General features: G+C 31.3%; 5 protein-coding genes and 1 long non-coding RNA gene across 8 annotated transcripts; 2 read left to right on the forward strand and 4 right to left on the reverse strand.

Annotated features, from left to right (window-relative positions):
• Nucleotides 1-722: 722 nt before the first annotated feature.
• LOC108478666 (uncharacterized) lies at nucleotides 723-3,068 on the reverse strand. Its single transcript, XM_017781139.2, has 3 exons — nucleotides 2,605-3,068; nucleotides 1,470-2,221; nucleotides 723-1,374 (listed from the first exon to the last, which is right to left on the reverse strand). The coding sequence occupies exons 1-3, from the start codon at nucleotides 2,890-2,892 to the stop codon at nucleotides 864-866; spliced, it is 1,551 nt and encodes a 516-aa protein (XP_017636628.1). The 5' UTR covers nucleotides 2,893-3,068; the 3' UTR covers nucleotides 723-863.
• Nucleotides 3,069-5,038: 1,970 nt separating this feature from the next.
• LOC108477755 (TPR repeat-containing thioredoxin TTL4-like) lies at nucleotides 5,039-8,221 on the forward strand. Its single transcript, XM_017780254.2, has 5 exons — nucleotides 5,039-6,289; nucleotides 6,374-6,569; nucleotides 6,679-6,851; nucleotides 6,935-7,268; nucleotides 7,774-8,221. Exons 1-5 carry the CDS (start codon nucleotides 5,499-5,501, stop codon nucleotides 7,897-7,899), a joined length of 1,620 nt encoding a protein of 539 aa, XP_017635743.1. The 5' UTR covers nucleotides 5,039-5,498; the 3' UTR covers nucleotides 7,900-8,221.
• Nucleotides 8,222-8,621: 400 nt separating this feature from the next.
• On the reverse strand, nucleotides 8,622-11,142 carry LOC108478515 (uncharacterized). 3 transcript variants are annotated; one of them, XM_017780975.2, is made up of 5 exons: nucleotides 10,961-11,142; nucleotides 10,229-10,824; nucleotides 9,888-9,941; nucleotides 9,602-9,786; nucleotides 8,622-8,897 (listed from the first exon to the last, which is right to left on the reverse strand). In XM_017780975.2, the coding sequence occupies exons 2-5, from the start codon at nucleotides 10,821-10,823 to the stop codon at nucleotides 8,811-8,813; spliced, it is 921 nt and encodes a 306-aa protein (XP_017636464.1). In that variant the 5' UTR covers nucleotide 10,824; nucleotides 10,961-11,142; the 3' UTR covers nucleotides 8,622-8,810. The 3 variants fall into 3 exon arrangements, with proteins under 3 accessions (XP_017636464.1, XP_017636462.1, XP_017636463.1); XM_017780973.2 differs by having other exon boundaries at nucleotides 10,229-10,865; XM_017780974.2 differs by having other exon boundaries at nucleotides 10,229-10,868.
• Nucleotides 11,143-12,901: 1,759 nt separating this feature from the next.
• Nucleotides 12,902-14,963, reverse strand: LOC128283749 (uncharacterized). Its single transcript, XR_008274158.1, has 3 exons — nucleotides 14,840-14,963; nucleotides 14,321-14,396; nucleotides 12,902-13,090 (listed from the first exon to the last, which is right to left on the reverse strand). It is a non-coding gene; the product is annotated as an uncharacterized LOC128283749 (long non-coding RNA).
• A 5,058-nt stretch (nucleotides 14,964-20,021) lies between these two features.
• LOC108477754 (chaperone protein dnaJ 20, chloroplastic-like) lies at nucleotides 20,022-20,531 on the forward strand. Its single transcript, XM_017780253.1, has one exon. The coding sequence runs from the start codon at nucleotides 20,022-20,024 to the stop codon at nucleotides 20,529-20,531; it is 510 nt and encodes a 169-aa protein (XP_017635742.1).
• Nucleotides 20,532-20,726: 195 nt separating this feature from the next.
• On the reverse strand, nucleotides 20,727-24,345 carry LOC108479339 (uncharacterized). The gene is made up of 2 exons (XM_017781879.2): nucleotides 23,117-24,345; nucleotides 20,727-21,381 (listed from the first exon to the last, which is right to left on the reverse strand). The coding sequence occupies exon 1, from the start codon at nucleotides 24,207-24,209 to the stop codon at nucleotides 23,118-23,120; it is 1,092 nt and encodes a 363-aa protein (XP_017637368.1). The 5' UTR covers nucleotides 24,210-24,345; the 3' UTR covers nucleotides 20,727-21,381; nucleotide 23,117.
• Nucleotides 24,346-24,886: the final 541 nt, after the last annotated feature.

The following is a 24,886-nucleotide window of genomic DNA, read 5'->3' on the forward strand; positions in this document are numbered from 1 at the left end:
ATTATTTATAAAATATATTTTAATAAAATATTTATCTTTGAGATAGAGAAATATTAAAGAGTTGGACCCAGACTGATCTTGGATAAAACACTTGAAAAAGTTCAAGTTGGCAGTTGCTACTCAATCCATCATGTGGGCACATATAATACTTATAGTAGTTAAAAGATTCTTTAATTATTATTTTAAGACCTTTTACATTTAAAATATTATTTTATTGAATTAAAAAAGATAATGTATCTTAAAGAGAGTTTATAAATACAAATACAAATAATAGATGTTTAGATAACTAAAATCAAAATTAAAATCATATTAGTATAAAATATAATTAAATTATTTATAAATAATCAAATTTAAATTCAAAATAAATCGAGAGAGAATTTGTGAATGTTATTTATATATGCAGAAATTTATATCCAAAAATATTTTATACAATTAAATAATAATATTATCTTTCTAGTATATTTTAAACATGTTTTTTTTTTAATGAAATTTAGTTGGAATTAAATTCAATAATTTATGCCATTTGTTGGATTTTTGAGATCATGAATTTGTATAAGCTACTCCTTAAGAGTTGAATTCAATTATTTACGCCATTCGTCTTACCCGTGCTGATCCATAGAGTTCGTAAATGCTCGTGCAATTCAAAGTCTGAGATCTTAAGCTCTCATGCTGCATATGTATCTGAGTTGCAAACGATTAAGAACGAGATAAAAGAATCGATATGATCACCTGTGAATCATTAGATTAATGAGCTAAGATAAATCATTTTGATCCTTAAAAATTCGGTTGACATGAAAAGTTGAGTTTCCGTAAGAAACCAAGTTGTTGAAGCCTTCTTAGTATGAGAATCAAGCCGGTGTTGATTATTGATCATGATGCAGAAGGGACTTCTTGTCGTCATTATTTTCGAAATCGAGCCTCTTCTCCCCTCCAAACTCTATGTAACTTTCACTCCTTTCCTCGTCATCAAGCTTTTTAGAGTTTACGACATGAAATCCGGGTTTTCCGCAACTTGAAAGAGAGTAATTTTCCTCTGTGTCTTGCAATTCCGAGTCTATCAGTGCTTGCATTCGTGCTGTTTCCCGGTCTCTCGGATACGTGCAATAGAGGAATGAGTAAATGAAGCAACAGATTGCCATCGGAATTCCAATTGCAGTGTACAATGCCTTAGCAAGCGATGCAGCGTTCTCTCTATCTGTCTCGATCTCGATTGAGTCCGATGATCCTTCCGGTATCGGTTTATAACCAAAAACAAGCTGAGCCAAAATCCCAACAATAGGAGGAGCAAAAGATGCCAATATAGACTCGAACGAATTATCCAACGCATAGATACTTGTTCTGGATTTCTCAGGGACGATCTCCGCAAATATCGGACTGCATATACCAGAGATTAAAAACACTTTCCACTGTCTGAACATTATTAAACCGAGCTAAGTATGTTGTAGTTTGAATAGACAAAGAATACATACTTGTTGGTTGCTGGAGCATTCCATGACATCCATAGTCCCAAGATGGAAAAGACCAGACCATGGGCAACTGCAGTGGAGGGATTATCAGGTAATGCCAGCATCAAAACCGCAGCTATCGGGATTGCAGAACCCGAGCTTATCTGTGACAGAATAATTCTTCCTGCATTCGGGAAGCGTTTCGCAAGAATATCTCCCATCCATCCTCCAAAGAGACCTCCAATTGAACCCGAGATCACAAAAAGTGTCATGATCAGTGCCGTTGTTTCGTGGGAGAAGCCGATTAGCTCGAGCCACATTGGAGCAAATGCCAAAGCTGATCCTGCAAATGATCCTGAAACACCTTGAGCAACAATGACTTGGAAAGTTGGGATTCTCATAACTGACTTTGCTTCATTTATCATGTCCTTCACCCGCAATGAAAATGACTTACATGCAGCATGGTCTTTGGCTACATTGTCGCGATCTGAATATCGTGGATCATTAGTGAAAAAGCAGACCAAAATACCAACTACGACACTAATTATCCCAACCAGATGGAATGCAAATCGCCAGCCAGGTATGCCAATGATCGTTTTTGAGGCAATAAGGACTGAGCATAGACCGCCTAGGATCGAACCGATGTTTCCAGTCAATTGAAGCCATCCGAAAGCCATACCACGGTTACTATCATCGGTTGAATCAGCAACAAGGGATTGAATGGCTGGTATGACAATGGCAAGGCCAATCCCATTCAAACCTCTTGAAAGTGCAACCTAATTAGCCAAAGAAGAGAATTGTTGCTAGATTAACGTTTAATAGGCTTGGTTAACCATTTATAATAATAAGCTAAGTTTTGTCAGAATTCCACTCAGTTTATGTTTAATATGCTTGTTTAACAATTTATAAATATTATTAGATTTATAAACAAGTTTGAATTAGTGTGTATAACGTTAATACCCTTCATATCAGGCATAATAGTCTCCAATTTTGACTTAAGTTCATCCCCCTTTCCAAAACCACTAGATCTGTCCATACACATCCATTAAAAATAATTAATCATTCATAGATTACATCAAACAAACAAAACCCAGAAAAGAAACCACCATTTCAACTAAAAGGAAAAGAATGCATAAAAAATGAAAGGTATATAAATAACCTGGAGGAAAGTGGTGGAAATGGCGACGAGAAATGTGGCAGCAGCCCAAAGAAAAGCGCCAAGAGCAATGACATGAGCACGGTTGTGATGCATAGCAAGGTAAGCAGCTAAAGGATAACAAGAAGATTGAACTATGGATCGATACAGTGTGAGGGAGCCTAACCCCGTCGGATCCGTATGCAAAGCGGCGCCAACTTCTTTGTAAACCCCAGGCAATAATGATTCATCGGCTCGTTCCATTATCCCAGCTAGGTTCACTAAAACCAAAGTTAAAGTCTCGGATTTCATTGTAAAGAAGGGTTTTCCCTTTCGGGAATAGTCGGAAAAGGAAAAAATAGATGAACAAAAAACAGGGTACTGAGTAAGTAATCTGTGTTTCTTTTTCCCCCTTTTTGGGGTCTCTTGTTGGAGGAAGGATTTTGATCGTTGACTTTTTCGGGAAGTGTTAAAGTGTATCACAGCATATGAACAAGTGGAAAGGGTTTAAATAATCGGTGGAGCCACTCTTGAGATCAGGATAATGGTTTGACACGTGGTATGTTCTGGTTGGTTGGATCTGAGTCGTTTTCCTTAGTTTTGCTTTTTGTGACAGAATAAAAAGACTGATGCAAGAAGTTTGGGATAATGATTTGATGGGATGGAATCTCGTTTGTCTTATGATTAGGAGGACATCAGAATAAATGTCCTAACGTCACCAAGTCTTTTCGACGAGGTTTTCAGTCGCTGTTTGTAGATAGACATATTCCAGAGTCCAGTTATTTATTTGGACAATTATATATAAAAAATAATTTAATATATAATTGTATTTTGTATGATTATATATATATAATTTTAATTTAATCTAATTTTTATAAATTATTAACACAATTATATATTAAACGTGCATGATTAAATCGAAATTAAAATTTCAAGTATACATTTGAACTATAATTAAAGTTTCATGTATGCACTGCAGCAATACCAAACCAAATGTGACGAGTATTAGGGCCCTAAGCTAATTCTTGACTAAACCTTGAAAATTTTAATGCCATAATGCCTTTCAAATCCTCCTAGGTATTATTCTACTGCAATAATTCTTGATAAAAATACTCATGTTGTGACAATTACACCCAGAAGGTAATGGGTTACCCCAACAGCAAGTCATTGTCAAGGCTCTAGATTGAGTAGCAAAAACAACTTTTAATTTATTTTGAGCTCAAGCGATGAATTCAATAAGTTGCATTAAATTAAAGTTCATAAATATAATTACACATTAAATTAAAGTTTATATATAATTTTAAAATTTATCCTAATTTTTATTATAAAAATAAATTTATTATTCTATTATTTTTAAATAATAAATACATCATTAAATCCAGTTTTAATAAGAATCTCGAAGGTTAAGCTTTAAATATTCTTAGATCAAAAACATAGGAAAAATCTGATACAAGTGTTCAAAAATTTTAAATAATTTTCACATATGTTTTCTTACTCAACACTAAAATTTGTGTTATGATTCTTAGAATCCATAAATGTGCAACAAATTACTAACAACGAGAATGTATGAATAATTTGATTTTATATGTTTTGACATTTTTATATTTGATTGTGCATTAATAATTCAATTCTACCAAACTAAGATTTATGATTATATTTGTATTTTGATTGTATCATTAATGTAAACATCACAAAAAAAACGAGACGAATAATTAATATAATTTTTTGTAAACTATAATGAAGTAAATTATAATTTTGGTCCTTTTAGAATCAATTCACATCAAAAGTTAGAAGGAACTTTTGGAAGAAACCAATGATGATTGATGGTGACGTAGAAGTAATATTTTTGAAATTAGATTGATGATTGAATCGATCCAGTACATGTTTCTGTTTGATTGTTATGTTTGATTTAAATTAAATAAATTATTAATTTTTATAAATATTATAAAAATTAATTTAATTAATTTTAGTTTGATTTAATTAGTCTATATTGTTTTACAAATCAAGTAAGAAGATTTAAAAAATTTATTATTTTTAAAGGTTAAAAGACTTAAATGTATTTTAGGGAAACGGGCTCCTACCAACCCTAGCTTGCCGCTATTAGAAAAGATAAGCGAGCACGTCCGATTTTCTTGTTTAAGATAAAATAGGGTGTGCATTGTAACAATATGCACTGAATGGGAAAAGAGAATAATGAAAAATTAGACCCCATTAAAGATATGTAAAACGGATACGTGTTAGGTTATGATTGGATTGAGCTTTTATTTATTAAATAAATATATTAAAATTTAAATTTAAATTCAAATTCAAAATACATAAAATATAGTGTTGGTATTCTATATTTACTCGAAATACAGATAAGAAAAGGTGATAACAGGAAAAGCATTTTTTTTTTCTAAATTTCTAATTGTAGGGATTCTCATTTAAACCATTTCTCTAGATTTGGCTATTTGCATCAAATAAGATAAAAAAGAACCCAAAGAAAAAAAAGGAAAAATAAAGGTGGAAATTTTTGTCAACGATGAAATTCCAACTTTTCATTTTTTTTATAAAGACAAAAACAACCGTAAATCATTGATTTTTTTCCCCTGGAAAAAAAATCCTTTTTTTTTTTTTGTCTCCCAAAAAACACCATAATTTTGTCTATTGGCAGCCATTGTCCGGGACAAGCCAATGCATTTCATCTCCTAAAAATAAGCCTGTGTCTTATTTATCCCTTCCCCTCCATTTCTTCCTCATTTCAAACCCTTTCATTTTCTTCACCATTAACAAATCAATGATCCCTCATTTCTAGCTTTTTTTTTTTTTTGTATTCTTCTAGCAATTTCAAAGAAAACCCATGTTTTATCTGTTTGTTTACGTGGGAAATCCACCGACGAATAAAACTGCATTCTGAACAGAGATACTCGCTGGAAAATATGGGGGCAAATTCTTTGGAGAAGAAATCGAGGAGCGGGTTTTGGAGTACAGTTTTCGGGAGGTGTAAGTGTTGGCCGAGGAGAATGTCTATTTCAACGGGTTCAATTCCAAACCAAAACAACAATAATGTTAAAACATCAAACTGGAATGCAAGGTGGAGGCGGAGCGATGTCGATCAGGGTCTCGACGGCGGTTCCTACGTGAAATCGCCTCCAAATCATTCGATGCTGGTCGTTGTACATCAACAAAACCAGGTTTGTAAACTGCCGGTTGAATCAACCAGAATAACAACAACTAACCAAAGGAAGGTGCCTAAAGAAGCCATTAGTATCTCCGGCGAGCTGGAAAGCATGATCATGGATTATCAAAAAATAAAAGGAAACAACAGCAACCTGGTTCGAGCATCGTCGGGGAATTTCATGCTTTACGGCCATTTAGGCAACTTGAGGCAACCCGTGGAGGGAGAGAACAAAAAGGAAGATAATAAGGTTGAAGAAAATCCTGAACCACCGTCTCCTCAATACAAAGCTTTGGCGACGAGAAGGGACTCCGAAAAGTTGAAAAACCTCGGGAATATAGATTATAACAAAGGGAATTTAGGGGAAGCTTTGAGTCTGTACGAAGCAGCCATCGCCATTGATCCTTTCAAAGCTTCGTATCGAACCTATAGAAGTGCAGCTTTAGAAGCTTCGGGCAGGATTCTTGAAGCAGTTTCTGAGTGCAGAGAAGCCATTCGAATTGAACCTCGTTATCACCGAGCTCACCATCGTTTAGGAAATCTATATATCAGGTAATCAAAAGAACGAAATTTGTTCAATTCTTCTACATTTAAACAACCGGGCATTTGTATTTGTTGCTGATGAAATTTATGCAGATTGGGGGAAGTGGAAAAGGCGATGTATCACCTCAAACGTGCAGGCCCTGAGGCTGATAGTGATCACATTGCCAAAGCTAAAATTCTTCAAGAACGTATAAACAAATGTACTGAAGCAAAAAGGCTACGAACTTGGAATGTATTGGTAAAAGAGACAGATTCCGCCATTAAAGCTGGTGCAGATTCATCTCCATTTGTGAGTAAACACTAAACAATCCCCCAAAAAAAGGGTCAAATTCCATCAAATTTTAGTGTTTTGATATGTGGGTTTATAATAAATAGCTTGGTTTTTTTTTTTTGTCAAGTTGTATGCATTTAAAGCGGAAGCTTTGCTGAAGCTCCATAGACACCAAGAGGCGAATGAAACATTGTTACAAGGTCCGAAATACAATGACGAGGATTGCATTAAACACTTCGGCCCTATCGGTAACGCCAATTTGCTAGTTGTTCAAGCAAAGGTGGATATGGCCCTCGGCAGGTTAGTTTGTTTTTTTTAATAAAAAAATTAAAATTTTGAAGCCAACTGATAATGTTATTATTATTTTTATGATTTGATTGAAGATTTGACGATGCCTTGGCTGCCATGGAGAGAGCAGTTAGGCTAGACTCGAACAGCAAAGAAGCAAACAGTGCAATGAGCAAAGCTAGAGCATTGGCAACGTTCGAAACCATTGGAAATGAGCATTTCAAGACATCAAATTTCTATGATGCATGTATCTCATATGGCGAGGGGCTGGCGCACGACCCCCGCAACTCTGTCTTGTTGCTTAACCGAGCAATCTGTTATTCCAAACTTGGCCAGGATGAACTCGCAATCGAGGACTGCACCCGTGCCCTTAGTGTCCGCCCTGGTTACACCAAAGCTAGACTCAAAAGAGCCCATTGCAATTCCAAGGTCAGCCTTATTATATTAACTGGCTACCTAGTTTTCCATGTTTACTGGTTAGAATTTGATGATACACAATTACGCAAGACCACACAAAGCATGATAAAATATGAGAATTAACACAATTCGACATAAATATTAGTGTTATAAAATGGACTTCTATTATTTGGGGTACCCAAAATTCAGTAATACAAGCACGATGTGATCTGATCAATTGTATCATGTTTTTTTTTTTATATATATATATACATAAGGATAAAAACTGTCCAAACATCAAATTTGGGACAATTGTTAACTAAAACCTTGAACACAAATTCTTTACTACTCCACCAATAGTTCAATAGATTGTTTTTGTTATGTTTTTAAGTATAATAAACTTGTATAATCTCTAGGATTACCGAGTCTATCAACAGCATGCACGTAATGAAAACTTATGCTTAAAATAATTGCTTTGGCTACTGAACATGTACAATAACCTAATTAATAATGTTGTATTGGATTTATACATAAATAGTTGGAGAGATGGGAAGCTTCAATAGAAGACTACGAGATCTTGAAAAAAGAAACTCCGAACGACGAGGAGGTGAAACAAGGTTTGTCCAAAGCTCAAAGGCAACTCAAGAACAAGAAGACAGGCTAGGGCAGGAGAAGAATACGATGGAAGTATATTGATGAACACAAATCAAACACAACACTAAAATGAAAAAGTATAAAAAATAAAAAGAAGCTCGGAGGGCAACAACAAAAAGAGTTAAATCGGCAGCCAAGGAATTAATAGGAGCTTAAAACATTATTTAGGATCGGGGAAGATGAAAAAAGAAGGGCTTCTTGGTCATTGTGCGGAATCTGAAAGTAAAATTTTGATACTTTAAGAACCATATATGGTATTGTATGTGTGTATATGTATGCATCTATTCCTGTTTTTTATTCAAGTATACATACATACATTCTTAAAGCACTTATTTTGTGTCATATTTGAAGCTATATTAGTTTTAGATTTACAGTCAAATTTATACATTTTCCGAACAGATTTCATCTATACTACTTTTTCAATTTTTTAACACAATATTTAAAATTATCCCTTATTTAGAAAAAAGTTATTTATTAAAAGGCACCAAAAGAAGGAAGAAGAAACCTATTCCTAGAAAAAGAAAATTTTAAGTTTATCATATCCAAGGTAGAATGATGTTCGTAAGTCAATAAAAGTTGCAGCCTATAAAAATGGAAGAGAATTCAAATAAATCATTTTATTATTTTTTAAAACAAAATGTTAGTTTTATTATTTAAATTAGTAATTCCGGCCAAGTAAGCAGGCCAAGGTCTAATCGGGGGTCAACCAAAGTGAAATTTTTTGACAGCATATTAGAAAACAAAAGGAATCATAAACTGAGATCATACATTTTACAGTTTTTGACAACACATTAAGGATAACGAAAGAAGCTATATAATGTTGTTATAGGCAAATGCATGTGCAAACATACAAATACAAGTTGCTGGAAATTAGAGTAGCAGGGAGATCTTACATTCATAAGAAACATTGCAAGCACACTCCTATCTCTTTGAAGGCATCCCTGTTATCCGCTCCAGATCCATCTTGCAATTGTCCCTCAAATCTTTTAGTTGAATGTAACTGGCTTGCTGCAACACAAATTCAATTTGTACGTTGTCATATAAAATATTACAAGCCCTCTCATGATATTGAAAATTAGCAATCTAAGTTAGCCAGATGGTAAGTATCATAACCGGCCAACCGGTAAAGTACTTTCATTCCCTGGGCCACGTTGCACCACATCTTCAGACCACCCAGTATATCTTATTTAGACACCCACCAATCCCTCAAAGCTTTGTTACTTGAAAGTGCATCTCCTTGCCAGGATAGAACATAGGACCACCTACATATAGGAGTACTTTTCCCTCAATACTAAGTGGTGCAACTTTGAGCCACAAAGCCCCAAGGGATCAATAAGAGTCCAATGAAAATTGGACATGACGCAGAGCAATGCAGCCTAGAGAATGAATACATTGCCAGTCATGAAATAAAGCAGCCATGAGCTCCAGCAACAAAGCATTGATTGGAGATAACACTTAGAAATGAATGCAAAAAACAAGAAATCAGGGATCAAGGTCCAAGGTCCAAGGATAAAAAAAACACTTCAAATGTGGATTTTTAACCAAAGCCTTTCTTGAACAAGAGGACTCAATCTTCTTATTAAATCATTCGAGCTAGTTTTGAACAAGAAAAAACAGCACAATTAGTGGATCAATAAGTGATTCAACAAATAGACAGGTAGTACTAAGGCATGGAAAATAAAAATCTAGGCCAAAGAACAGATGATACTTACAAGCTGGTTGCTTTCATGAACAAATATATCCTCCATGTTAAGAAAGAGTGATCTCCACTGACTTGTGAGATCAGATTCTAATTTTGAAGATTTATTGGGATTTCCCAGGTTTTGAATGTCAGTTTCTTTCCCACTGCAACTTTTCTGAACCAAAATGCTTGCTTCTTTCTGACTTCTCTTCAAAACTGAGAAAATGGTGAAAATATTAATAAATAAAAGAGTATGTTTTGTTGTAGAACCAACAAATACTTAAGAAAGTAGAGCAAAGTCTAGCTATTCAACTTACCAGCTATTCGACCCTTGGTATCTTGATAATGAAGGTCCGACCAAATATAAGCAGCTGGTTATCAGTTCAAAACAAGCATAAACCACCAGAATATACATGACAAGAAAGGTCCTACATCCCACCCACCACAAAAAACTCTTGCTAACAACAACTTAATGGATGCAATCAATCAGGATAGATCAATTTGAAATCTGATTCAAATCAGATATATTAATTATGGGTACATAAGAATGTGTTGAACCAATTCATTTTATTGAATACATCTCATAGTGGGTTTAAATAGGAACGATGACTCTGAAACATAGAAAAAAAAAGCAGGGTAATAAGCTAAAGGAGTTTACCTTTCAAGCAAAAAGAACAAGAGCAAGCTTTGAGCATATCAGCACCAGCATTCAAATTAGAACCATCATTCTTGAGTCCCACGCACCTCTCCAGCTCAAATGATCGAAAACCTTGCGACGAAGACTTAGGCAACCTTAACCACTCGACACAGCCACCTTCACTCGACGCTAGTCTACCAACGCCAAGATCCTTACTATCATTCCTACAACTATCATCCAATGTGCCCCTTGCTTGTGTAATGCCTTCACCTTGATCTAATCTATCGTCACTATCAGACAAATCAAACCGTTCTATAACCTCGCTAACTTTCTCATTAACCGGCACCAAACCCTCTTTGGATGTGTCAGTTTCCCCACTACAAGTAGAAGAAGTATTAGGGTTTGGTTCAAATTGGGGGGTTTTAGGATTCTCTTTGATCGAATTTTCTTCTCCTAAACAAACTTGTTTTGTAAATCGGTAGCTTGCTTCTTCTTTGGAATTAAACCCTACATTATCCGAAATTGACGAAAACCCCCTTTTAACTGCTCGATTTGTAATGTCACCCAAAATTGAACGGAATTTGGGTATTCCGTCTGTAAAATTATCTCCGTTCATTCTGAAATATTATGGGGAAAAAAACCCGAATTCAGCTTAAATCTGCTAAAAACAAAAAGAAATTTTATTAAGGATGAATAAAAAAGTAATGAAAATTCGAAAAACAAAATGCGATTTTGGGGATGTTGAGAACTAACCTGTTGAGAATCGAAGAGGAAATGATCAAATGAATACGAAAATGTGAGGAAAAAGCTCATAAGAAAAAGAAAAGGGTTTTAAAGGGAAACAGAATATTTGTATGTGTTTATGTGATGTGAGGGCGGGAAGCATAAGCGACTTCGGATATGACCGGGGATTTTGAAATGATTTTGGGTTTAATTCTATTGAAGGAAAAAGTGGGGCGGGTTTATGGGCCAAATCTTGAAATTTAAGCTTGAATGTTGGATCCTTTGTTCAATCTAGAGTTCTAGACTCACACTTTTTTTTTCTAACTCCTTTTTCTTAAAAAAATATTAATGTGGTTTTTATTAGAAATAAGGTCAATAGTCTGTCAAATCAAAATATTTTACATAATGTACTGCCCACACTATCATACGGAAAACAAAATTTACTTGATAGCTCCACAATGAATTTTTATCTAAATTTTGATCCAAATTATCCTTTTATCTCATTATTAAAATAATAATATCACTAATTATTATAACAATAAAATCGATTGATTTTTGTTTTACCTAGTAACGGTGTTGTCCTTCAAATTGACTATCGCTCTTTTTTTTTTTTTTCCTCCCATTAACCTTTTCTTTATTTTTTCTCCTTACTTTATGTGCCTTCCCTTTATTCCGGTTGCAAGTCTATTTTGCAATATTTTTGTTATCTTTACAAGTTACGATTGACAAATGGAGAAAGGATTGTATGAAACAGTGACGCCACGTCATTTGTATCACTTCCCAATAATGTTATGCTACATCAGTATTCTTATAATGAATTTCAGGATTTTATCCTGAATTTTAGTATTTTGATTTTTTTCAGGATAAAATCCTGAAATTCGGGATAAGAGTACTGATGTGGCATAAAACTATTGAAAAGGGATACAGATGACATGGCGTCACTGTTTCATGCAATATTTTCTCTTAACGAATGATGGTATTTATCATTATTGAAACTCTACCAACCACCAGCAATTTCTCTTGAAAAGTAGGTAACTCTTCGTTGGCTTCTTAATTTTTTTTGTTTTGTGAGTATTTTAAAATAATAAATAATTTTATGAGTTGATTTGAACCTGTGTTATCTTAATTGTTTTCTGCTGTTTAATGAGTCTTCACTTTTAAACGTTTTTGTTAATTCTTTTAGCATATTTTTTAATCCTTGCTTATGCATATAGTCTTTCTTTTGCATGTGATTTTATGAATGGTTTTGTTATCGTCTTCTTCAGTTTGGTACATGCCCAGTTTTTTTGCTAATTTTGCCCACTACTTTGGACCATCTGGAACTAATTTTCTTATCACGATAGTTGCTTGCAATTATTCTAAATATGCTGTGGTTGAATTGTAACAAAATAATTGTCAGTGTGGCATAGTATTTTATTGATGTTGTGGCTAAAATTTTTGTTGTGTTGATGGAGCTTATCCTGTAACACCCCTTAACCCTAAATCGCCACCAAAAGAGGGTTATGGAGCATTACCGGAGTTTACAGAATAATTACACACAATTCCATTATTTTCTTGTGTTTATGTCAAAGTTGTCTTCTTGAGCAGCAGTCACTAAAATATTTATAACTGGAACTACGAAACTTCAAATTAAGTTCCGTTAATTTTTCTTAAAACTAGACTCATATACCTTTCTACCATAAAATTTTCAGAATTTTTAATATAGCCAATTAGTACAGTTTATTCCTCAAAGTTACCCCTGGTCTGCTATTTGACAACTTCGACCCTTTTTTACTAAAATTTAATTATCTCATAGCATAGGACTCGGATGATGTTCCCGTTTATTTCTCTTGAAAATAGACTCATTAAAATTCTAAGCATATAAATTATAACTCATAATTATTTTTATACAATTTTAATAATTTTCCCAATTCAGAATAGGAATTCCAAAATCAATCGACATTGTCTCACAAAATTCAAATTCATACCAAATTAGTCAAATCCTATTTTATACCATAACCAAACCTAAATTTATTTATTTCATCATTACATTTACAATTTCAAAATGACACACACATAAGACATCCTAAGTACATGCCAATACCCATAATTAACACACTTTACCTCATTGAATTCGGGATCGGCCTGAGATGCTGATTCAACGTTCTATCTTTACTTTACCTGCGCACGGAAACAAACCGTACGCTGAGTATGGTATACTCAGTGGTATTTCTATAATCCAAACACTTGATAATATAACAATTAAACTTAAAATCACAATAACAAATATAACTATTCATTTATTTATTTTATAGATAAGTTTCATTTACTTACCATAAAAATTCTATACAAGCCATATAACAAACACAACAACATATTTGCTCAATTCTTTTCATTTGCTTACCGTATAAATTCTTTACAATATATTCACAATTCATTTGTATTCACACTTTAATTCTTAACAATATACCATTTTAATTCATTCTAACATCAATCATCATCCATTTGAACTTCACTCATTTCATGAACCTTTTGGTTCATGTTTTCAATCTTATATCTCAATTTCAATTCTCAATTCAATTTCTCATTTCATTCCAATAGCTCAATCAATCAAATTCACTCGATTTATCTTTTCACTTATTTACCCCTATTAACAAGACTCGGACTCTGATAGATACGCGGATTCCTCCCAAACACACCAGAATATCCAACCCAAACACACCCGGAATATTATAAATCTTCCATAACACACCAGTATATCATATCCTCCCAAACACACCAACAAGGCATTAAATGCCTCTTCGGATAAACCGAAGTATATAATAATAGAAATATCTTCTCGGCCGAACTACAAATCTCCCCATCACATCACAAATCCAATGGCATGCCATTTGTATCCAATCTGGTCCGATACTGTTAATAGGGTATTTGATTCACTTTCTCAATTTAATAAATCTTTCATCAATATACCATTCTAATAATCACATATATTCACACATTTTCATAATTTCATATATTTTCATTCAATTCAACAAATATATTTCAATTATTCATATTAATTCATAATTCAATACAACTCAATTCACTTTTCAATATCAAATATTCAATTATCACAAATCTCATATATTCATATCAATTCCTCATATTCCAATCAATATAATTTTTTTTTCAATATAACATTCATTCAATATTCAAAATTTTACATAAATCATATATATATATATATATATTATATTTCAATCAATATAAATTCAATCAAAATGATTTCAATCAATATAAATTTGATAAATTCATCACATACCAAAATCAATCCATTTCAATTGTAAAATATCATAATTCTAACACTAACAATTGTCATCTGTATATAAATATAACAAATAATGACTGAGTTCGGATTATAGAAATACAAACCGTATTTTCTCGAGCTAACTCCCGTTGTCTTTACCATTTTTCCTTGCTTAGCCGAGATTTCCCGAGACAACATTAGCTATGGGAATTAAAACAATTCATATTCGTTAATTCTCTACTAATTTATATCTAATTAATAAATTTTGATTCAATTTCTACTTTAATTTCAATTTAATCTTAACTAAATTCACTTACTTTTTCTATCTCAATTCATACTTCATTTCTATTCAAATTTTGTCCAAACTCATACTTAACTATTAAATTTTCAGCATATTTTCCTAATTTCGAAAATTTCATCAATTTAGTCCCTTCAACATAAAACTTATGAATTACTTTACAATTCAATCCTTATTTCATTTCTAACTTGAATTCCTATCAATCTAACCCCTACTTCATTTTTTTATTCAACATGAACAATATTTAGAATTCTAATAACTTTCAAAATATTAATTTAATTTCATCAAAACTTTGTTCTAAAGCTTTTAAAACATCAAAATTAAGTAAAAGGGTAAATTAACTTACCTATTAAACTTTCAAACCTTCAAACCCTAATTCTCCCTTTTTCTTTTCTTTCTCCTTTCTTTCTTTCCTTCCCCTGCTTTTCGTTTGCCTATTCTGTTTCTTTTCTTTGCTTCCTTTCTCTTTTCTTTATTTATTTACTATATACATATATAAAATATAATAATAAAAATAAAATATCTATATTTAAAATCTATTTAATAAAAATATTTATTTAACACTTGTATGCATTTTTATTATTACACATGTCACAAATTTTACCATACATTTGTCATAATTTAATATATTTATTACATAAAAATCTCATAATATAATTATTTAATTAATAAATATCTTATTTAATATTAAATACTAATATTACAATTGTACACACTTATATTTCACATTTGTACCAATAAATTCATTACAATTGTCATTATTTAATTTAGTTATCAAACAAAAATCTTATTATTTAATTATTTAATTAATAAATATATTTTATTCTAAAATTAAGTAAATATACAATTATATTCCAAGTGTTCAAATACATATATTACACTTGTATAATTTTATCATCACACATTTGTCTTTATTTCAATTTATTTCATAATATAATAATTTAATATCAATTAAATAATAATAACTATAATAATAAATTAATTATTTAATATAAGAAAACCCTAGACTCTTCCATCTTTTGCCGCCTAAATTCATACATTAGGCATAATTGCCTATTTGGTCCCTTTTTATTTTCTTTTAATCTACAATTCAACTTTCATCCTTTATTCAATTTAGTCATTTTTCCTAATTACTCTCAATTAAGCTAAATTCACTTAATTAAAACTCTAATTAACCACTCGATTAACTTCATAAATATTTTTAATAAATATTTTCTAATCTATTTTTCAGAAACAGTGATACGAAAATACACCTTTCTTATAACCTTAAAGTTCGGATCGTTACATACCCTCTTTTGTCATTTACAATTATTTGTTTTTTTTCTTTTACTTGAATTATATGATTTATTCATGGAATGAATTAATAAATTTTGCAATCACAACTTTGACGGTAAAATTATAATACAAAATGAATTTTATCACATTAATATTTATATTAAAATTTACATAATATATAATTAAAAAGTATTTATGTTAAATTGTAAATTAATAAAAGAAAAATACATCAATGAATAAAATATTATTTTGTATTGTTTACCATTTACGTGATTGCTTAATTTTAATTAAACGTGTTGTTTAATGATAAATTATATTTTTTAAATTATTATATAATAAAATTAAAATTATCGACATCTCAATGTTGAGGGTTTGAGTCCCACGCTAACATATCCTTCCTAAACCGTAATGTAAATTTTGATGGTAACCAAGAGAAAAACATTAAACATTAAATATTAAATATTAAATATTAAAAGCACCGAAAAAGAAGGTCAAAACTGTAAAAGTGCTCTCCAGTGAGAGAGCAATTTGTTCATTCAAGCTTCACCCACCAGCGAAAAAATAACCCTTGTATGCGAAATCTTTGACTCTCATCGTGTTAGTTGCTTATTATATAACAAATTTAAATAACAAATATAATTAGCAATATTTAAACTCAGGCCATACTTGGAGCAATGAACACCTTAATCATCACGTCATACATAATGTTTAAGTAATAAGTAATTTTAAGAATTATATCAAAAATATATATAATAATAACCTATAATAAAATTAACGTTAAAAATATTTCTAATACAATTCAAATGAAGCCTTGGTCAAATTTATTTCAATCAACTTAATTATGCGAGTTATTTTATTTTAAAATTGTATTCTTAAATTCTTTATCTATTATGAGGTTTTTTTAAATAATTGTCATTTTATATGAATATTTACTCTTAATGTCTGCGTTTAGTTTTCTTTTTATCTCATATTATTGTATTACTATAATACTTAATTTAACTATTACTATTATTTTTTACTAACCGCGTATAAACATATTGTCAACTAAAAAAATTTAGAGAGATATGTTGGTCGAAAAAGCCTGGCCAAGAAAAAATAATATTAAATTTTTTAATTCATGTTGATTCATCGGTATTAAGTGAAGGGAGCCGGAAGCGATAAAAAAAAAATGGATAACAGTTCAGACTACTTATATTCCATCGGTATAGGCTTCAACAAGAGAGATCTTGACTTTTATTTGGCCATTTTAAATTAAATAATAAATATTTTTAAAGTTAGGATTATTATCTTAAATATTAGGAGTAGAGATCTTTAATTTGATAGGCAGGTTTTAAATATATATATATATACGTGTTGAGGGTAGGTAAGGTTATTTGTGAAATTATTATAGATTATAATCAACATACTAAATAATATAAATATTAATATAACTTGTTTTTATTATCAAATTAGGAAGTTGACAATTATCTTATAAATATATAATAAAATATCAAAAAGATACAATAAAATTTTAAAATTGCTTGTGGAATAAAAAAACTCTCATAATATACCAAATACGAACCCATTTTATAATTGTTTAAATAATAAAGCAATTTGATTAGATAAGGTTTCAAGTCAACATAATTTTAAAAAGGGTAAATTAGATAAATGGTCACTAAATTATAGGTAAGTTTTGTTTTAGTCATTTTACTTAAAAAAGTTATAATTTAGTCACTAAAGTTTTCAAATTTGTATTTTGTCACCAGACTATTAAATGATACTTTTATAATTGGTATAATAATAATTTTAGTCCTCAATATTTATATTTTATGTTAATTTGACCCTAATTCTATATAAAAAGTATAAAAAACCTCAAATTTATTTAAAATAGAAAAATTCAAAAAATAATTTTAGAAAAATATAAAATATCGAAAATGTTGTTGAAGAACTAATACACATGAGAAATAAATAAAACTATCATTCAGTATAATTCAATAACAAATTTAAAAAAAAAAACCACTATCCCCATTACATGCTTCCTCAAAACCAAATTGGTAACATCTTCTAGTAAAGTTCCATGTCCCTAAAGAAGATCTAAATTTAATATTATAGAGGCTTATAAATTTGACTATGGTGCCATCTTTATAACAAAAAAAAAAATTCTTTTTGTACTCAATTAAAATTTCAATTTCATTTATATTATTTTTCAAAACCTAAATTGTAAAAACACAAATTATATTCTGAATTTTTTTCTTATAACAAAAATCATGTCAATAAACAGAAGAGTTAAAAAATATAACTAATAATTTTGCTTAATGTTTTTAAAGAATGTGTATTGGAAATTTGGTGGTCTAAAAAATTTACTTCATTTTCTCACTCTCTAATTTTGAAAATCTTATATACTTTTATTTTAATTTTAATTTTAGAACTTTCTAAAATTTTAAAAGAATTTCAATTTTATTATTTTATATGTAATAGGGTCAAATTGAAAAAATATAAACTTTAAGGATTGAAATTGCAATTGTACCAACTAGAAAAGTTTCATTAACAGTAGGGCAGCAAAATAATTCGAAAACTTTAGTGATCAAAATTAATTTTTTTTTTTAGTTAAGTGACTAATAATAAATTTTACCTTTTCCTTTTAAATATCGGGCAGTGATATGGGTAATGGCATGGGTAGGCGTGGTCAATACATGTGAATCCATGCTTTGTCCAACAACCAAAAGCAACTTGTCAATGCATTGTGATGGAAAATATCAGAGGAACAAATTCGGCATAATAAAAAATATTTTCCTTTATATTATGAAAAATAAAAGTAATTAAAAATAAGAAAATATTTATTACGTTATTAATGAAGTTTTTGTTACTTAACAAGTGGGGTAAAAGATTGACAAATATCATATAAGTTATATAATAAAATATTAAATAAAAGACACATGATAATTTTTAATACTATATGTGAAATAAAAAAATATATTATTAATATATTAAATACTAATTCTTAAGGAAATAACTTAATGCAACAATTAAGTTGTACTTGGGTTATTGGGATAGACAGTAATAGTAATTCGCATTATATGCAATGCGAATAGCCATTAAATAGGATATTTTAACTAAGTTGTGAAAATGTTTGAGTAGTGCGTAGATTTTATTTTATATGTTTGTTCACTTAGAACACGAGAGTACTTATAGGTGGAAAGTTTGGAGTGACTCATTTATTTTATGCAAGTGTCCATTTTAAATTTAGATAAAGGTGTTAATTAAATAATAATTAATTATATATAAATTTTAAAATCTAAACTTCAAACCCATCGCCCTCAATTCAAACTCAAAATTATTGGTGAAGTGTTTAGATAAATGAAAATTAAGCATAAATGCCAATTAAAAAATAATAATTAGGAAAATAAGTGATTTTTTTTAATGCAAGCTAAAAGAAAGATTGTATGAAATGATTATATTATTTATTTTTAATAATTTTATGTCACATCAATAATATCATCTTAAATTTTAAAATTTTAATTTTAATTTAACTTTTTTAAATAAAATATTAATGTGATATAAAACTATTAAAAAAAATATTACCATTGTTTCAAACAAAATTTTTTTGACAAAAGTGTGCCCTGTACGAAATTCTTAAAAGTAATTAAGCTGTCGTTGGATCACAATGGCAAAAGAAATTTAGACAGTTTCCAACGGTTATTGTTTTATATTTCTTTTATTTTGAATTTAAATTGTTTAATTTATTTTATTTTATATAAAAATAAAAATTTCTCATGTTACTTTCTTTAAGAACTGTTTTTAAATTTTTTAAAATTAACGTTGAACTAATTAGTAATTCGTAAGTAACATCAATGCAGTTAATTCTTAAGAATAGTAAATATACTAATTATAGGTAGCAGGGGTAGCAACTTCGAAGCAAAGATGGCAATTTCCAAGCAAAGGCCAGACACCACACGTTGACCAAACAAAGCCATCGCCCGCTACATGCCAAAACTGCGTTATGATTGCACACAAGAAAAACGTGTTATTTCTGGTATATAACTAAACCATCCGTCTTTGAAGAGCTTCAGCTCCAACTTCTTTGTTAAGAGCTATCAGTTAATTATTCACAAATTCCTTTATTTTTTTTTATTTTTCTCAAACAATCATTTCGAAGTTCGTGTTAATCTGCAACTTTTTACGGAAATCGACCCGGGATCCGCCGTAATTAGACCTCCAGAAGGTTCCTAACTGAAGCTTACAACAATCCGTTATATTCAAGAACAGGATTTTCCATGGAAATTAGTCTCAGTACCAACAAATTGGTTTCAACACCAACAAAATTAGGGTTCCGACGGAAGAGTCAAGTCATATCATGTAGGGTTGATAATTTCGCCGCCACGGAAAGGGGTAAAACCAATTTTTATAAAGTTCTTTCTCTTGATTCCGAGAACGTCGGTTTAACTGAAATAAAGAAGGCTTACAGAAGAATGGTTCTTCAATATCATCCCGACGTTTGCCCTCCTTCAGCAAGGGAAGAATCGACCCAGCGATTTCTCGAGCTTCAAATGGCTTACGAAACTCTGTCGGATCCGATTTCTCGTCAAACGTATGATTATGAATTGGGCTTGGTTAATCCGGATCCGATTTCTCATCAAAAGTTTGATTATGAAATGGAGTTGGTTAATCCAATGGGGTTTGGATTTGGGAATTATATGACGGACGAAAGGAGACCGAACTTTCAGAGGGATGTTAAAAAACGATCTCAGAGTAGTATGCAGCGGATGAAAAATAGGTACAGGTAGAAATTAATGATGTATATTTTTATCATTTTTGTAAATCGTTTTATGTAATTATTAATTATCGCAATTTATTAATCTCAAGTCTTTTTTATTCGTTTAAAATTTCTAAATTTCTTTTATGGGTTAAAACTTATCAAGTACTATAATCAAAATCACAATTTAACCACTACATTACAAAGCACGGTAATTTCGGCAACATTGTATATTAGTGCAAACAATATAAAATTTATATAATTATTTATAGGGTAAAAGTTAATTTACAATTGCGAGATACTCGATCAAATTCAAATAATAATAATATACCTGAAATTAATATCCAAATCTATTGTGAATAATAATTAAAATATTCGAATTTACTATATCTAAATCCACAAAGACAGTTCAAGTATCTACAAATATCTAAATTCACAGTCAGTTGTTGGGAAATCCCAACACTTTTAAATCCAGCTCCCTCCATAAAAAGAACCAAATTTGAATGTTAAAACGAGGGAAAAAAAGAACAAACCAAACCTAGCGAGCACAAGTATGTTAAGATCGGCAACGATTAGACAAACGCTGCCGCTTCTTTGAAAATCTCCAAGGTTTAAGTTCCATGTGAAGTTCAAAAATCTTAAAATTTTAAAACATGAGTTACCTGGTTAATTTGAAGAACTCACCCTGTATTCTGTTTTTTTTTTTTTTTTTATATATATATATAAAAGAAAGGAATCCACAAAAGTGGTAGTCAATATGAGTATTAATTCTACAAGCATTGGTGCCCCCGTGTAATAGAATCAACTAGGAACAAAGTGAAGAGCACGCACCAAGGGCTAATGCTGCGACCCAAATCTCTGCCGTCTTTATGAATTAATACCTGCCCAAATTCAGCTATTAATCAGACCCAAAATGGCGCCAATTGTTAAAATAGGCAACAAAAGGACTAAAACAATGAATCAATGGTACTTGTTCTTTGTAAACTGTAATTTTACCAAATTAAATATGTTCTTAAGCATGCTTTGCAGTTACCATCTACTTATGTTGCAGAAAACATGTACAACATCGAGACAAGTACTAGAACACTTCATGTCTATTCGATAAAAGGAAGCTTTGTTAGAAGGCTTGACTAAGAAGCTGATTAAGAACATTTTCCTAAAACTTTCTTTGGAGTAAATATGTGCATCTCATGTATAATATTGATAAAGGCAATACTCCCATCTTCTATCACAAACTTATAGCAACATCCAATCACTAAGACTTTCCCGTTGACTGCATTAAGTACAATCACAGCAATACTACGTATATACAGAACTTGGGAGTCATTTGGCAATGAGAAGCACCCCCCTTGAAGCTCTAAGAAGATTTTATGCAGGTTCCTACTTCTCAGTGTCTGCTTTTCTATTTCCTACTTCATACCAAGTCACTACTTCTGATCTGTTAAAATAGATTACCAAATCAAGGATAAATGGCTCATTAGAAACCTTATAACAGCCACATTGGTATGCAGTATCCCAATTACAACACTTTAATGTACCATCATAATTTGGTGGTTGTACAAAAAAAGAATGAATGAATGAAAAGGTTTCATCCAGTGCACAAGGCTCCCACCATAAGAAGGGTGTGGGAAAGGTACTGATATATGCAGTCCTCCCCTTATTTTACACAGAGGTTATTTCCAGGGTTCTAACCAGTGATCAAATTAAAAACACTAGATCACCGAACCAGTAACCAAACATGAGTGCTCCCACTATAAGAAGCGCAGGATCTGGAGAAGGTCCTGGTATATGTAGCTTTCCCCTTATTTTACACAGAGGTTGTTTCCAGGGTTCGAACCAATGACCATATCCAAATGGTGAACACTTGATCATCTTACCGGGATGTCAGAGGAAATTGTCTCTCAAATCGTGGTGTCTAAGAAACTAGGCTGTTGTCCATTGTTATGAACCAAAATAACACAATACTCAGTAAAATAGGCATATAAATAATAGCAGTAGAGATCACTCTTTTGCAGGAACCAGTATTATTTTGAAGAAAAATAGACGGGCAATGTTAACCTATTATTTAATAGACAAGCAATGTTAACCTATTATTTAATCTAGTAGTACAAAATAACTGGAAATCCTATATAAAAAGTTTTAGTCATACACATAGGAGTCAAGAAAACCCGTAGACCACTGGAGTGGATAAGGGGACAAATACAATAAAAATAAAATAAATACTGTTTTTAAGAATCACCTACTCAATAGGTTGTCAGTTCTTTGTAAGGCTAAAATAACTCAGATACAGGTATAAGCACTACCCATATCAATATTCAACCTTCTACACGAGCAAGAACTTAAGTGCATAGTCTCAAATCGGAATGATGCAATTCAACCATCAAAAGCAACATAGGACAAAACATAGCATTGAGTCAAAATCCTATGTGAATAAATGCCACTAAATAAGCGACCTCATCCGTGAATACTAAAGCAAACAAAATTGCATCCATTATAAACATAATATATATAAAGTAATATAATCATTTAGATATTCTGTAGGAACTCAATTTTAACCATATAAAATTCATACATTGCAAAGGAATACTAATGACAAACAAGTGAATAGAAGAATACCTCAAACCCTGATACAAGATGCATCAAAATCATCGGGAGCAACATGTACAATCCAATTATTCAAAGTCCTCTTAATCTCTGAGTGATTGACATATGCCAGCTCATACATACTACACAGATTGACCACCAGAGTCTCATTCAATGCGCTGGTAGGAACCCTTTCGAGTGCATTCTCCAATACCTTAATGGAATCAGACAGATCTCTCAAATACATCAAACAAAGTGCCTTATTATTAATTGCAACAACATCCGTATGATCCCTTTCGATACACTCCTCATATTCCCTCACCGCAGAAACATAATCTTTGCCCACCACATAAACCAAGGCCTTGTTTCTATTCACAAGGTTCCTAAATTGAACTTCACTCAAGAACGAATGCCCATCATTCTTCCCTTCATTTAACATCGTCTCTACATGGTTAAATGACCCTTTTGCCCCTTCAATATCACCAATCTGCATCTGAATATACCCTAATTTTGAAACTAAGAGTGGATCTAAATAATCACGATCAATCATATCCTTGATCAAATCTACACACAAAATGAATTCCTTATCTCCCAAATGATGCCCAATTAAACAATTCAAAACAAAATTTTCCCTTCTTTTCCAAATTTTGACAGAATCATGTAGGTTATTGCTTTCTTTTTCTTTTATTTTCTGACGAATAAAATTAAGCAAACGATAAAACCGATCTAACCCTTCTTGGCGATTCCCGAGCTTGATCGGAAGCTGAGCATGGATGAACCGAAGAGAGAAAGGGAGCATCGAACCAGACCGGTTCGGGTAAAGTTGAGGGTAAGTTTCGTACTTATAATAGTGGCTGTTGAAGTCGTCGAGAGTGTCGAGGTCGGTCGAAGCGTCGGCGAAACGTCGTAGTTTCGAGAGGGCGAGAACGTTGTAGGTGAGGTAGATAAGGTGGTCGTGGGGGTTATTTAGGAGGTTGAGGGAACGGGCTCGGGAAACTTTGTCGAGAATGGAGCGCCATGAGCCACGACTAGCGAGGTCTTCGAGCGAGGCGAGCTCGTGGGCTAGGTCGTTCAGAGATCCGAATTGGTTCGTCGGAGGGTCGGCGGACGGTGATGGTTCGTCCATTGCGACGACGACTGTGGGGTGAGAATGAGTGAGGCAAGTTATTTTGCTGAAGCTTTCGCCCTTTTTTGGGGTTAGGGAGGGGGGGAATTACGTTCTTTATTTTTTAGGTAGTCCATCATATTTTTTTGAATATTTATACATTAATAAACATGGTAAACTATACAACTATATATATTTTAATTTAATCACTAAAAGTTTACAGTTTAATGAATATTTTAATAACTTTCAAATCTAAATTTTATTATATTTAGATTGTTTATAAAATGTAAGTTAAAAATCATAATTATTCAAATAAAATTGATTTTTATTTAATATGATTAATTTTAAAATTTTATTGATATAATTTTTATTTAAAATAAATTTTTAAAAATCTTAAAATATAGTTGTTTTTTTAAACATTTATGAAAAACCCTAAAATAAATTTAGATGTTTTGTTAAATCTTGTTAAAATTTGGAGCTTTCAAACAACATATTTTCGCAATCTCTAAAATCAATTGTAACTATAAATGTAATCAACTTCGATACAAGAAAATTATGTTGATGATGAATGAAGCAATTTTCACCTTGTCTTGCTCTACCGCGACCGGTCTTGCTCAACACTAATTTGACTATTCAAAATTAGACATTACAAATCATCTTTGGCACTATAAAAATGTCAATCCGATAAGAGTATGGAT

The sequence above is a fragment of the Gossypium arboreum genome, chromosome 11 (genome assembly GCF_025698485.1).
Source record: "Gossypium arboreum isolate Shixiya-1 chromosome 11, ASM2569848v2, whole genome shotgun sequence".
NCBI lineage: Eukaryota > Viridiplantae > Streptophyta > Magnoliopsida > Malvales > Malvaceae > Gossypium > Gossypium arboreum.